General features: G+C 39.7%; 1 protein-coding gene across 9 annotated transcripts in view; it reads left to right on the forward strand.

Moving 5' to 3' along the window:
- Positions 1-15440, forward strand: part of NETO1 (neuropilin and tolloid like 1) — a 127627-nt gene that overhangs the window by 71768 nt on the left and 40419 nt on the right. For 8 of the 9 annotated variants that reach the window (XR_005529118.1, XM_039236401.1, XM_039236398.1 and 5 more), the window contains exon 7: positions 6419-6647. Coding sequence is in view for 8 of the 9 variants with exons in the window: in XM_039236401.1 (XP_039092332.1) it covers positions 6419-6647 (229 nt within the window). In the remaining variant the exon portion in view is untranslated. Of the gene's footprint in view, positions 1-6418; positions 6648-15440 lie in introns of those variants that run through there. The other variant, XM_039236404.1, reaches the window with a different exon arrangement.

Here is a 15440-nt window from a genome sequence, read left to right on the forward strand (position 1 = left end):
AGGATTTCCAGCCCAGTCAGTGGAACTGTGAATATAAAATGTCACATACCTGATTATGTTAAACTCCCTGGCAAAAGCAATTGTGCTGAAGCAATTAAGGTTACCAATCAGTTGGCTCTGGGTTAATTAAAAGAGACTGTATTCAAGTGAGCCTAATCTAATCACATGAGCCCTTTAAAAGCGGGATTTTCTCTGACTGTCAGCAAAAGGGGAAGTCAGAGGAACTAAGAATGTTTCCTAAGAGCTAAAAGTGATCCCTGATAAATGGTCATCAAGAAAACCAGGGACCTTGGTCCTAGAAGGGCAAGTGAGGTGGGGAGGCTGGGGGGGTGCGTGTTCAGCCTCATATACCCTTAGCAGAGAACACAGTCCAGCCCACAATTACTTTTACCTTATAGACTCAGAGTTACAAAACAGATCTTGGGTAAAGCTGTTCTATTTCGGCTAACTTGTTATGGGCAAGGGGAAAACTAGCACAATAGGTGAAGGGTAGTAACTATATTCCATGACCATGATAAGACTGAGGGCTCTGAAGACTCAGTCTGACTTGAATGTCTCCAGAAATGGAAATACAATTGGGTAAACAAAATGAACCCCACCAATGAACACGTTAGGGCTCAGCTTTGTTTTTAAGGGAAATCTCAGTTTTGTACTGTTGGATTTTGGGGATGGATTTTAAGTACGTTGATACTTGCTCACACATGCCAGAAAAAACACCTCGGTATCCTTATCAGGATTTGTCATAGGGCGTGTCATTTCAACAATTGAGAAAAGAGCGTAATATTCTGATGTTCTCCTCCAAATAAAGGCGATGCTGCTACATTTGGAATTCATGGGATATCATCTCTAAAATGATAAGCCCTGGCATGGACAGCTACACATAAAACCACAAGCTCAGAAGTCCTAGGCTACACACCTTTTTTTTTTTTTTTTTTTTTTTTTTTTTTTGAGTCTGGCTTTATTTCTCAAAGTGAAAAGTAGTTCTGAAACCATGGACAGCGTTTCTCAGACCATAGTGTATTTAGTGTGTATTTTCAGGGAGCAACCTGTTCTGGGCAGTCTTAAATAATTGCCCCAAACAATGTCTGTGTTCTGCATATCGTTGTGACATGAGGGGAGGGACCAGGTTGAAAGGCTGGTATTAAATGTTTGTTTGTAAATATATGACTTAGTAAATTGTCAGCCAGAGTCACTTGCTTTAAGTGCACAGAAGGGATTCTGCTTTCCATATTAGTGTGATTTGGAAGACAGATATTACTAGAAATTGCTTATGTGTTCTGAAGCTCCTCTGGTCCTGTTCAATAAATCACGTTGTCAGCTCAAACTCCTTGTGATTGATTAGAAAGAAGAATGCATCAAAATGATTCACCGAGGGGAGATTTTAATCTGACTATTTTACTGGAGTTATAGATGATTCCGTTTATCATTTCCCCTTTTTCTCAGCAGAGAGCCTAGAGAACTTTCTGTAGTTTTCTACCTTATATAAAAACCATGTCGTGTGACATTCTTTCCCTTGGTGATCTTATGACACACACCTTAGGCTGACAAGTTATCACTTAAGTGATAATATAAGGAAGGCTTTGATATGATGTATCCTAGAGCTAGTGTGGAGAAGCTTGGTCACTTTTCTGGCTAATGATACTGACTTTCTCCTCAACAGCTATGCATCCAGTAAAGGTAATATTCACTGGCATATTTTATTTCTTTTCTTAAATGAATAAGAAAAATGAAGTTAAAAAATAATTGAATGCTTCAGAAGGGAATATATAAAATCCAGTGACTAATTGTTCACTTCCTCTATAAATAGTACTGTCTACTAAGAATGGCATTTAAATATAAAAAGGGGCTTAGATTTCTGTCATTTTGCTTCAGGTAAGAATACAGACCAGTCACCTCATGTGGAAAATGTGGACACTTTCTAGAGCTGTCAAAGGAGAAACCATGGGCTGAATATGCAAATTGCCTCCCTAACCAGAACATGCCTTTCTATCTTTTTGAGAAAACTTACGACAGCCATTTATTTCAGAGGGATCCATTTGCTTTCTGTGGATCTCATTTTTATCTGGATTTGCCAACATGTTTCCTAGCCCCTGTAGGAGAATGGAAATGGTCTGGCTTTGCTTGCTCATTTATTCAGTTTGTTGCAGTTTGCTTTCTTTAACTATTATAACTTCCTTTCTGGAATATAAATCTGTGATAATTAAAAAAAATATAGGAGTCTGTGCAGTAAGGTAGGAAGTAGCAAATGTGAGGTGGATCTGAGTTTAATGCCGATGTGTTACCTAAGGGCCTGGGGTCACTTTAAGAAAGTTACTTAGCTTCTCCCCCGCACCCCCCCCCACCTCAGCTTTTTATTTTAAAAGGGCTGTAACAAGTGTATATTGTTATTGAGAGATCTGAGTGAAATCATGCGTTAGCATAACAGTATCTAGGTTATTGCCAGTATAGGATGCAAATAATAAATTAGAATTTTAAGCCTGGCTTCTACATGCAGTGTAAGAAAGATACTCAAAATAATTGTTCAGGCATATTAGGCCATTGACTCACTCAACCTGGAAACATCAGCCTTTGAAATATCTTTCTTTCTTAAATTAGTCAAATGATTCTTTCTCTTTCTGTGGGCATACTGTTTGGTTTTTATAGCTTTGGAAGGACACTGGAGGGAGGGGTTACTTTACATTTCACTCCAAAGGGTCTTTTCACCTGCCCACTCAGTGTTTTCTCCTATGAGTAACTATGTATTTTTACGACTCTCATTGCATATTCTTTTGAGGGCTAATAAACTATGTTGGATTGAATGTATGGTATTTGAGAATATAAATACAGATTTGATTTTTTATCGCATGTAGCAAGTTTATTACCTTACAAGAAAAGATACCTAGATTTTATAGGTATTTGTATCTTATAGTGCTTTCCGTTTATTTTCTTTTAGTCAGGATGGGTGATGAAATGTAGTGAAAAGAGCTATAAAACAAGAGGTGGGTATTTTATTCCTGTTTAAGTTTCCCACATTGATTTGCTTATATCCCTTGAGCCAGCTTTTTGGGTTTTTTTTTTTTTTTTTTTTTTTTGTTTCCTTGGCTCCAGCTTCATGGTAAAGGTCACATGAAAGACCCCCCAATACCTCTTTATAAATCCATGAGAAAACTCGAAAAACAAAGCAGTCAGTAAAGCCTTGGAAGGTTTAACACTTTCACAGATGCCTTCTTCAAGGAGACATTTTGGAATTTCTTGGATAGTTTTCAGGAACATAATATTTAGTCGGGAAAAGTGAATCCCAGATGGGTTATGTGAGTAATAGCTGAGCTTCTGATAAAATAAAATAAAATAAGACGTAACCTGGGAATAAGGAACATGCAGACTTTTTTAGGGCATATATTTATGTTTGTAGTAATGGCAGTTAACGCCAACATCAAAGTGTTTGGAAATTTTAGACTAGCTCCAACTGAAATGTTACAGACTGCCTGGATATGCAAACCTCACCAAGCAAAGGATAAGAAAACTCTAGTGTTTTCCACTCTTTCTCAATTTTTGTCCATTTCGCCCTATTTCTCTGTTGTTCTTCCTCAAATATATAGGAGTATTTCTGGATTTGGGACTCACATTTTATTTTCAGTTAGTTCTCCCTCATGAGTCTGTAACAACTGTCTTGTGGTTTTCTGACGGTTCAGAGTTACTTTGGAAATACCTTGTTTGGGGAATTTTTGCATATGATTCCTACTGCAAGTAATAAAAAGCCAATTAGTCTATATAATTATTACTTACAGCACTTAAACAGTCTGGCACATAGGGACCTGATCAGTAGTTGCCAGGTACTGAACAAATGAAATCAGTAACAATATAGGACTCTCCAATCAGTCAGTCATTCACAGGTGCATCCCGTCACAGACTTTGATGGAGTGCCTCGTATACACAGCACATGGTTCAACATTTTGAGTACAAAGATGTACGCCATTGCCCCAGCTTTTTAGGAATATGTGGTTTGGTAAAAGTTTCATAGAGCAAGTAACTAAGGCTTAAATACATTCCAAATATGTTCAAAATAATTCTGCTGTGGCTAGAGAGTGGGGATAGTGGATATTGGCACTGGCGTGTAACAAAAAAATCGGGAAGAGCTGGTAGGCAGAAAACAGGGAAGGGTTACTTTTGTGTAACTAATGTCACGTGTATAAAGGATGGCACTTTGTAAAATAAGCATGAAATGTTCAGACATAAGAGGAAGAATTTGCCAGTTCTTGATTTTTTAAGCTTTTTAAAAAAAATTATAATCACTTGGAAATCAGTTAAAGATTGCAGTGTGATTAGTAAATTTTTTTCTTAGGAATACAACTTTGACTGGGCTGGGCTTTTGGAATGGACTGGAAATTGAGAACCTGGGACATATCCAAGCCAGGCAGGAGACTGCTGAAATATCATAGACATGTCAGCAGAGATGGAAAACAATCGTTCTGAAGATGAAATTAGTGAAGATCAGGGCCCGATGTAGAAAGAACACTGAGGACAAAAGAGAAATTTTATTTTAATTTGAAACATTGAAACTTTAACATTTAGGACAGATATACTGAATCTGAGAAATGTTTGTGTTATGGGGCTCATAGTTCATGAATAAATAAGCAGAAATGAATATAGAGATGGAAGAAGAGATGGATTTCTAGGTGAATGTGAGTCTTTAGTTTATATCCATATCACATTAGTAAAAGAAGGGTGTGTAAGAGGAAATATCAAAACATAAAACACTTGTTAGAAAATGCAAACCATAAACACTTAGTAGATATTTGTGAAGGATGCCTTCTGTATTTCAGAACTATTACATAGTGCGCAGATTTTTTTTTCTTTATATCACTTCTTTGGCTGTGATATTGCGTCCATGGGTCATGGCTTAATGGACATCTATTTTCAACCCTGGGCCTCATTCTTTCATTTACTGTTGTGCCTCAGTGCCTTGAATAGTGTCTGGAACAAAGTCAAAGGCCAGGGTGTACATAATGTTAAACCGAGGCTTGAATGGACAGATGACTTCTTTTCAAACTTATCTTTGGCTAAATTAATTGCTTGTGATTTGTAAATGTACACTGGAACAGAGTCAAATAATATCTGTTGATCATAAAACAGCATAATCTGCAGCAGTGTTACATTGTGGAAGGGTCATAGCCTGGGAAGTTAGACAGACCCTGTATGATTTCCAGTTTATACCAGTGTTATACCCAGATCGCAGTATCCTCACCAGCCAGAGACCACCAGGGAGACCGAGTCACACATGCAAAGGCAAAGGGCTTTATTACGGGCTCGAGCTGGGGCTCACAGACTTCACCAGCACCGTGGATCCGTGCTGAGAGCCCCGAACAAGAGCAGAGTAGGGTTTTTATGGGGTTTGAGACGGGGGAGTTACAGAAGGTGTGGCATGGGAACAGTGATCCAGTCATAATTATACAACATCATTGATGGCGGGTTTGACCATACACATTGTCTAGAGTATTCGTTACTTTTGGCGGGATCCAATTACAACGTTTAGAGTACCTTTAAATTCAACCAATCGCAGAGCGAGCCTAGGGTCTTGTTCGGGGACTAACGGGTTAACTTTAACATTAGGTAACAGGGTCCTATCGATAGTTTCTATCTCCAGGCCTCTCCCTTAACAATGTGGAGGGTGGTCGCTGGCCTTTCCTGAGTGGGTGCTGCAAGGGTGGTTTCTCCTGCCTCGGGCAATGTGTGACTGCCTGATAGTTTCGGGGAAGCTGAAACTCAGGCCTTCTAGTTCAGAGGGAAAACTTAAAGCCTGTCATGGAGTCAGTTCGGTTTAGACGTTTAGACTTGTGGCCTTACACCAGTTGAGTCTTGTTTTCATCATCTGAACAGTACAATAAAACTTTATAGAGTAGTTGGGAGTATTTAAAAATAATCTACAGTGTAGGTTGCCTGGGACATTTTTACGTATTCAATGTGAATTTAATTTTTATTTATGTGGACTTAACTAAATGGCTTGACTCTATGTTGTGGTGAAAATAATCATAGATTAGCTCTCTTTTTATTTCATTTTATTTCATCTTATTTTATTTAACATACTCTACATAAAAAATGAAGCAATGTGGTTATGTGAAATGATTTAAATAAAGTGAAGTCATTGACTGTCTTTTGATATCATTTATTTTCCTTTAATATTAATTCAAGGTATTTATTATCCTACATTTATGTCCATAAAGAAAGGAAAATAACATTTGGAAAAAAATATGAAACACAGTTTGATCCTAGTCGTACATCTTTATTTCCTCCATCCCCGGGAGGAGATGGAGGAAAAAAATCCTAAGATTGATTGTAATCGAGACTGTCTTGTGAGACTAAAGAGAGAGGCTGGTCCTCACAGAACTACTTTCATGTTTTGATCTGAGGAAATTACTGCATCTTTGTTGTTATTTTACAGATCTACCTACGTTTCTTGGACTATGAGATGCAGAATTCAAACGAATGCAAAAGGAACTTCGTGGCCGTGTATGACGGCAGCAGTTCTGTGGGGGACCTGAAGGCTAAGTTCTGCAGCACCGTGGCCAATGACGTCATGCTCCGCACAGGTCTTGGGGTCATCCGCATGTGGGCGGACGAGGGCAGTCGAAATAGCAGATTTCAGATGCTCTTCACATCCTTCCAAGAACGTAAGATTCTCTGCCCTGGACCCTTTGTCCTTCACATATGTCATATGATGCAAGCCTCGTAAGGTGCTAATGGTGTTTTGTCCATGCAGTGTGAGCACAGTTGTTAAAATCACTGGGATTCCCTTTCCTACGTTGTGATCCAGGATAGGAGAGAGTTAACATATTACATTCTGATTATTTATTTCAGCATATGCATCATAGCCTCGGTTAAGACAAGGCTGGGAAATGGTGATTTTGTTTGTCTTTGGTTTAGCTCTTACAAAGCTGCTGTAGGGAACGTCAGCAGCTTCTGATGAAGTTTGAGTTTAAATCTTAAAACCCTGCGTAAAACTCTTTGGTGGGTTCTCTTTAGTAAGCTTCTCTTGAAGTCCCATTTATTGCAAATAGGTCTGAGACGACCGAGTTCCAATTAAAGTAGGCAAAGAGAGAGAATTGCCTGGGAGGAGAGTAAATAGAAAAAGTTTCAGAAAATATTTAAAACGGCACAATGGGTGATATCCAGAGTTATGTGCAAAGCACAGCAATTTTAGGAAATTAGGTTCTAACAAATAATGAGTCATATTAATAGATATATTTGGAATGTTCTTCAGAAACCCTGAATAATTCATGTTTAATACATTTATACAAATGAAAAAAAATCATCCTGAAAAACTCGGCTTTAAGAAATCAGCACCCTGTAATGGAATCTATGTATTTTTTAAATAGAAAAAAAAAATACTTTTGAAATTGCCAGAATTTCTCAGTGATAGGCACAACATCCCATATTTTTCAAGTCATAAATATGAAATATATCAGATAATTCTTTCATAGAGTGAATAGGTTTGGCTTGAGCTTCCTGTCTATTACCCAGTTGGAGAATTCTCGGACCTTGGAAGTAGCAAACGTCTTTGCTACTTAGCAAGAGTCTTTGTCACTCTTGATTCTGTCATGGGGAGTATTCTTTCTCCTGGGATTATCACAGACATAAATAGTGCATCGCTATCACGTCCTCATTTCAATAGTTGATCAAAATGTTAGAGGTAGTGAGTCTTTATTTCAGCAGGACATTGAGCCAAAAAAGAAAAAATCTTGTCATTTTCTTGCTTAGAGTAGGAAGACAGTCAGACCACAAGATAGCATATTTGGCGTCCTTGCTGACTGCTCCACCGTCACCAAGAGCTTTTGCCTTTGGTGGGGGGTTAAAGGCACGTATTCGATATTCTTGTCAATCCTGGGTGATAATATGTTGAGAACTCATATTTAACATAGATGATACACGTAAGTAGCTAATATGTTACATAATAAAATCAGTTTTTAAAATATCACAAAAATCTTCTATTTTTCTCAAAACTGTACCGTACAATGCAACGGGGATAAAAATGAAAAAACAAAATATATCCTTAGGTTTCAAATATCAACTAAAACAACAAGAGCAGGGAAGAACCTTGCCTCCCGGCACTTCCTAAGGTTTTATTTCATTCAAACTCACTATGAGCCAATGCTTGTGTTGTTTTTAATAATTGACAAACACTATCTTCTGCTGAATGAGCCTCTGTGAAGCTAAGGTGGGTAAACAACTCAAAGAAGGTAGGCTCACGGAGAGCGCGCTGGTCCCACTGTGGGTTGCAGTGTCTGTTCTGTTCTGGGTGTTGTTGGTGAGGAGAATCATCCAAGGGAGGTGACTCGCTGAGTTGCACGAGCAGCTAGAATCATGAGACAAAGTCAAAGGAGAAGCGGCATCGTTTATCTTAGAGATTTTGCTGTTGTTTTGTTCAAAATGTGGTGACTGCCTTAGACTTATGTTGGTGATATGGATTGATGTCTGAAAGGTGAGATTTGTTTGTTAAGCAGTAGGGAAATATTTGAGTGAAATTTAGGAAAACCCTGTGGCTCACAAGATGTGTGATTTTCCCGGGGCGCCTGGGTGGCTCAGTCAGTTAGGCTTCCAACTTCAGCTCAGGTCATGATCTCACAGTTTGTGGGTTCGAGCCCCGCATCGGGCTCTGTGCTGGCGGCTAGCTCGGAGCCTGGAGCCTGTTTCAGATTCTGTGTCTCCCTCTCTCTCTGGCCCTCCTCTGTTCACGCTGTCTCTATCTCTCTCTCAAAAATGAATAAAACATTAAAAATTTGTAAAAAAAAAAAAAAAAAAAAAAAAAGATGTGTGATTTTCCCAAACTGAATGGATTGCCGTTGAGGATACAGGCTCTGGCTGGATGGTGGTCAGTTTGAAAACAGATCATCATGTGGCATGAATGGTGTAGGAAAATATCTGTGTTTCGTAGGGAATGGACTGCTAAACTTCAGAGGTTCCATTCAACTCTAACCTTGACTGAGTTCTAGGAGTCTAAAATTCTGCTTGTACAAGAAATGGTGAATTATATCATACTGTGCATATGCCATTAGAAGTATTTCTATTTGAGCTGAAAGAGTTTTCGTGCATGTACATAAATGATCTCCAGAAGTCCCTCAAGTGGGTGGACTTTTCAGTGTTGAATCTGGAAACGCATGGCATTCTTCCTCCGTAGAAGGGAAGCACCCTATTCTTTAAGTTCCTGCACAGAGAATGGCTTATCATTCTCATGTAAGGGACGGGTATTATAGCATTCTCTGTGATCATCTCATACATTTTACAACAAGCTTCGATTAGAACAAATTTATCCTCTGTGTCATGTTACCTATGCAGCGTCTTGATAGTCTTTTTCTTGCTTTATTTTTGGCTAAAACTGGTTGGAAGTCCACCATTATATGCCAAAGATCAAAGTCATTGTGTGATGAAGTATGTGGGTGTGGACCAAGTCTTTCTGTATTGAAATCAAAGTATTCCAAATAGGAGATGAAAGTTTCAAAACCATAAGAAATGAACGTCAATCAGTGCTACTACTAAGAAATGAGTGGCTTAGGTCTTTTTAAGGACTTTAATGAGGAAATAAAGGAACACTAGTTAGGGAGTTTCAAGTTCTGCCAAATGGTATTGTTTTATTCAATATTGGTGGAGTATTTTGCATTACATTTTGTTTTCTTGATGATGATAGGTATATATATATATATATATAATATGTATCTTCATTCTGTCAATCATCTATATGATATATGCATATATATAGTTTATATGAAATATACTCTTACTTTTAATTATATACTGCATGTGTAATATTAATAATATATAGTTCTCTAATCTTACTCCATACACATCCGCACGCATATGGAGTAAGAATTACCAGTGTGAAATCAATGACCAGCTTTGTCTCACTCAAATAATAAGAAATGATTTTGATGCTTTTCTTGGTTCCTTGATTTATTTTTTTTGGTTCTTAACATTTATTGGGTAGTATCTCCAGTGCAGTGTTGAGGTGTGCTTATAGTATATTCAACAATATTCTAATATCTGTCAAAAGGTCTCATGTTGGGACCATATGATGTATTTTTTGAATAGAGTTGACACCCTATGTTACATTAGTTTCGGGTGGACAACTTAGTGATTTGACAAGTTTATCCACGATGCTCTGCTCACCACAAGTGTAGCTACCCTCTGTGCCATTACATCGCTATCACAATATCACTGACTATATTCTTTATGCTCTGCCTTTTATTCCTGTGACTTAATCAGTCCATAACTGAAAACCTGCATCTCCCGCTTTCTTCACCCATTTTGTTCATCCTGCCAGCCCCTCCCCTCTGGCAACCATTAGTTTGCTCTCTATATGTATAGGTCTGATTCTGCTTTTTTGTTTGTTATACTTTTAGATGTTAAAGGAGAGTTTAAGGATTATCTATTCTAATCCCAAACAAATTAAGAAAAGATCCAGGGAGGTTAACTGACTTTCTTTGCACACCCTCAACCCCATGCTTAGTGATTGAACAGTACCTGGCAAGGATTGAAGGCCTGACTCTGAAGCTCATACGTTCTCTTGTGGATGACTTTGTCACTCGTAAGGAATGGACAGAGCTCCCTGTTTCTAAAGATGATGATGATAAAGATGATGGTAACAATAGGTAGCACTTACATATCACTCATAGTGCTCAGATGTGTCAACACTGGCTTATGTGCTTTTCAACTGGAATTTTGATGCTTTTGTCCTATCTGCTGCACCTTCTGTCTACATGTTGTACAAACATGCTATGATCATACAGCACTCCACTTTCCCATGCCCTACAAGATTAGACTCACGTGAAAGTATAACAAGGGACTTCTGCTCTGGAACATACTAAGCTAGAGACAAACGGATGCTAACTTGTGCTTATTTGTTACACATCAATAGAAAACTACTGCAGATTTGGGTACTGAAAGTGGGGTGATGCTATAACAAATGCCTAAAATGTGGAAGCCACATGGGATCAGGCCGTGGTCATAGGTTGGTGGAATTTTGAGGAGCATGCTAGAAAAATGCCTGCATTGCTTTAGATGGACAGAACAAATCTAGACTCTGAGGGCTGCTGGGGAGGTCTGGGACAGAACGGAGGAGTGTGGTTTTGGAAAGTGGAGGAAAGGGCATCCTTGTTTTGGCAGTGGCAGAAAGCTCAGTGAAACTGTTTCCTGCTAATGGACCGACACTGGCCTCATGACTAAGTAAATTACTGCAGAGGGTTTTGGCGGCATAGCCTAGAATCCCTTGCAGCTTACAGTAGCTCGTGAGAGGGGAGGAACAAATCGAGGGGAGAACCCATAAGCAATAAGCCATCAGGACCCGATGTTTTGGAAAACGGCCAGCCTCTTCGGGTGGCAGAGATGTTAAAAGTCAGAAGTGACTGCCAAATGCATGGCAGGGAGATGAGCCTGAGTGTGTGACTGTATAGTCTCTGCTAAATCTCCAGAGGCAGCAAAAGAGCACAGTGTCAGTAACAGAAGGGCCCTTTCCAGAGGCTGATGGTGTGCCTCAAGGATTTTCCGGACTGGAGGATATCCAGGAGGACAAGGGCACCGACCCTCGGCCACCTCGGAAAGAGCCAAGGGGAGACACAGGAGCGCATCAGAGAGCTTGGGTGAGCATCTGTCTGAGAGCAAAACCCAGTGAATTTCAAGCCAGGGCCATTGGGTTCTTGAGAAGACCCCTTCAGAAGAAACTCTTTTGGTTTGGACTGAAACAGGCAGAGTATCAATGAGGAGATGTCATCAGAACCCCCAAAATCTTGTGGCATGAAGCCATCGGATAAAAGTGCCCAACTGCAAACTTACGTCACCATTCTTAGAAACGAAGAAGGACTCAGTGCAGCACCATGAGCCTGGAGGGCGAGCCCACCGACAGGGTTTTTCCTAGAACTTTAAACATAGTACATTTCCCTGCTGGACTTCAAAACTATTATGGATCAGAGACTTTTATTTACTCTCCATTCTCCCTATTTCCAACCAGACTCTTTATGGCCACTATGCTGTGCCTCTCCCACCATCGTGTGATGGAGTGTTGGGACAGGTGACTTGTCTGCTTAGTTCTGGGGTTCCACAGATAGAGGAGAAATGCCCCCCCAGGACTACAGTGTAGACTCCTGTAAGGACTGCACCCAGAAGCCTCTTCTGCACCGCATTTAGATGGCTTAGGTGTGAGGTTTGGGACTTTGAGTTGGTGCTACTGTGTGATGATACTCATGGGAGCCACATAAAAGGGAGAATCTATTTTGCATCCATGAGAGAAGTGAAGCACTGGGGGCTAGCGAGTGGGCAGTGATAGGCAATGATGACCCCAATATTTCCACCTCTTGGTGTATAGACCTTGTACATACCTCTCCCCTGAGTTCAGGAAGAATCTGAATATCATGGGATGTCACTCCATGATCATGTTACATTTCGTGGCAAAAGGAATTTCGCTTACATAGTTAAGGTCCCTAATCAGTTCAATCTGAATTAATCAAAAGGGAGACTGTCTTGCTAGGTCTGAGTATACACAAAAAAAATTGGTAATAGTCTTTAAGCCCTTTTAAAAGAAGGTCTAAAAGGCATGAATGGAAGAAGTCTGAGGCATTCTAATCTGTAGCAAATAGTCCTGATGGCCTCGAACGAGCACTCTGCTGTTACAGACTTTGAGTCTGGAGTTCTCTCTTTTCCAGCAAGAGAGTGGATGCAGAACTGAGTACGAGAGAGGCTATACTGTCCTGGAGGAAACAAGGGCCCCAAGTAAGAGTCCTTTCTCTGTGTATATGAGGATCAGAAGGCTTACATATGTGATGGATGTGCAGAAAGAGACAATAAAATAGTGATCATTAACTTGTGTGTGAGAGCAAAGGGGTTTGAAGGTGTGCGGTGTTAGGTGTTAGGGTCAAGACAAATCAAAGTCCCACTGGTGAGCAGATGGCCATTTACTGCAGGTTCCAGGCACCATGTCTATTTATTTTAACTTTTCTAGGGGCGAGGACACAGAGAACACGCTATTTCAGGTTAACAAGACATTTTTCTCACTAATTAGCCATGGGCACTTTCGCCTTGTAGCTGCTTTCCACTCTATGCTTTGTTTTACTTCATGATTAATCCTGGGCACTTTCACCTTGCCACAGCGGCTTTCTGCCTCTCCTGTTCTCGGACACTTCCATCCAGTGGTGACTTTCATCCCCAAGGGTTGTTAACCCATTGGTGCAAGCTCAGAGAATTCTTAAATTTAATCCGCACACACCGCCATGTTGTAGAGAAGACCATGGGGCAGAGCATGAGGATGATTTTAGGAGCTGAGAATGTTGCCCAGCCGAGAGCCAGGGAAAAAGGGGGAGCCTCAGTCCAGCAACCCAAGAGACTGAGTGCTCCTCATGACCTGAATGTAAGGCAGTAAGGTTGTAGTAATTTGATATTCCTCAACAGAAAACCAAAACACCTACTGTAACGACATGCACTTTTGAATCCAGTAGGTAATCCAGATGTCAATCTGTAGATGTCACTTACATATATTAACTAATATATTATTACTATTAACTGGTTATTGCTGTTTCTAGATTTAGTAGTTGTGGAGATGCGGCAAGGTAGAATTGTAGGCAATATCTAAAAAATAATCACTCCAACATCAGCTTGACCCTAAAAGTTGAGTGACCACTATGTTATTAACCTGGTCATCAGTGTTTTCATTTTGACACTGATTTGTACCACTCCATTCGCCATTTTGTTCCTTCAGCTGACATGTGAGCACCCAGCCGCTGGCGGCCCAGAGATGGTCCTCTTCCGGTGCTGTGACACACCCATTCAAACTGAATTCCAGGGTGTGACTCACTTCAGAACATGCTCCTTTACATCTGGTACTCTCCTCCACACCCTTGCCACACACTTCCTAATTTACTTTAGTAAATGATCCATGGAAACACTGTCTTCTAAAAAGCCTTATTCTTTTCTTATAGGGTCTTTTTTCCCTCTCTCTCCAGCATTTTTTTATGTTAGTAGGATTTCTACTACTTTGGCCACAGTGATCAATTACTATTTCACTGTTTAGTTTTCTTATTGTTTCTTGTCTGGAGCATATTTTGGGATGCCACCTGTCTCTTGTGTCCACAGTTTACATTCTGCCTTCCATACTGGACATTTCCAACTTTGAAATATGCAAGTAAGATTGTCTTCTGACCTCAATAAACCAAATTTGGTGAATCTGAAGGGTGAAAAATTACAGAGAGGTTTGATTATAAGTGTAAAAGTGCACTGAGTTCAGTAGCTCTCTGAGAATATGCACCAAAAAATGTTGATGATCATCAACCCACAACAATACTGTTTAATTTGCTCTCTAGAAAAAGCAAGTCCAAACACATTTACAGGTTTATGGTAAATCATAGGATTGAAGGCATTGTATTTACTTGTATTTCACCAAGGAGAGAAAATGATCTTCGTTATAGGAAGCGATGTTATAACACAGACTAAAATGTTTGACATCTCCATGCCTCACTGTTAGGAGTTGATGTGTTTTAAAACATTGAAGACTAGGGGCTCCTGGGTGGCTTAGTTGGTTGAGCGTCCGACTTTCGCTTAGGTCATGATCTCGTGGTAAGTGGGTTCGAGCCCCGCGTCGGGCTCTGTGCTCACTGCCAGCTCAGAGCCTGGAGCCTATTTTGGAGTCTGTATCTCCCTCTCTCTCTGACTCTCCCCTGCTCGCGCTGTCTCTCTCTCTCTCTCCTAGAAATAAATAAAAATTAAAATAAATAAAATAAAACATTGAAGACTATTTATTAATACAGGAAATATTTACTTATATCTGTCATACAGCTATGTAAATACCAGGTGGCATATATTGAAATATCACTAATACACAAAATATGCTGGCAAAATTGCTGCATATGTGTCCTATTTTGGCACCTCTTTCTAAAGTAGACATAAAACACTGTATGGATATGGAATGCATCATATATATAAATATATAAAATTTAAGATATGCATTAATATAAAAACATAATTAAAAGAAAAAAGAAAAAGCTGAATTGAATAATCAGCAACATAAACAGCAGGGTAAACATTTTTAAGTATAAAAAATAAAGATTGGGGCGCCTGGGTGGCTCAGTTGGTTGAGTGTCTGAATTCATAAAAGGGTCAAAAAGGGGAAAGGAAAAGGAAAAAAGAAGAAAACCGATGGACAAAGAACGGTTTAAAGGATATAACCAGATTTCCCAGCTACAGTTAAATAGCCGTGTGTATGCAGGGCTGGTTGAGGAGCATAGAGAAACAGAGAAAGCAGGGCGGGATGAGACACAATTGGAAATAGAATGAACAGGGATAAGAAGCTTTTTTCAAAGAGGTAAAGGGTAGAATATGGTTGGATAGGTGAGAGAAGGGTGCTGGAATTATCCAGAGAAACTATATAGTCTAATTACTCCTGAGAGAAATAGCTGAAAATGTCAGTAGGTGTAGAATTTACATTTACA

Source organism: Hyaena hyaena, unplaced genomic scaffold (assembly GCF_003009895.1).
Source record: "Hyaena hyaena isolate Hyena2069 unplaced genomic scaffold, ASM300989v1 scaffold_110, whole genome shotgun sequence".
Taxonomy (NCBI): Eukaryota; Metazoa; Chordata; class Mammalia; order Carnivora; family Hyaenidae; genus Hyaena; species Hyaena hyaena.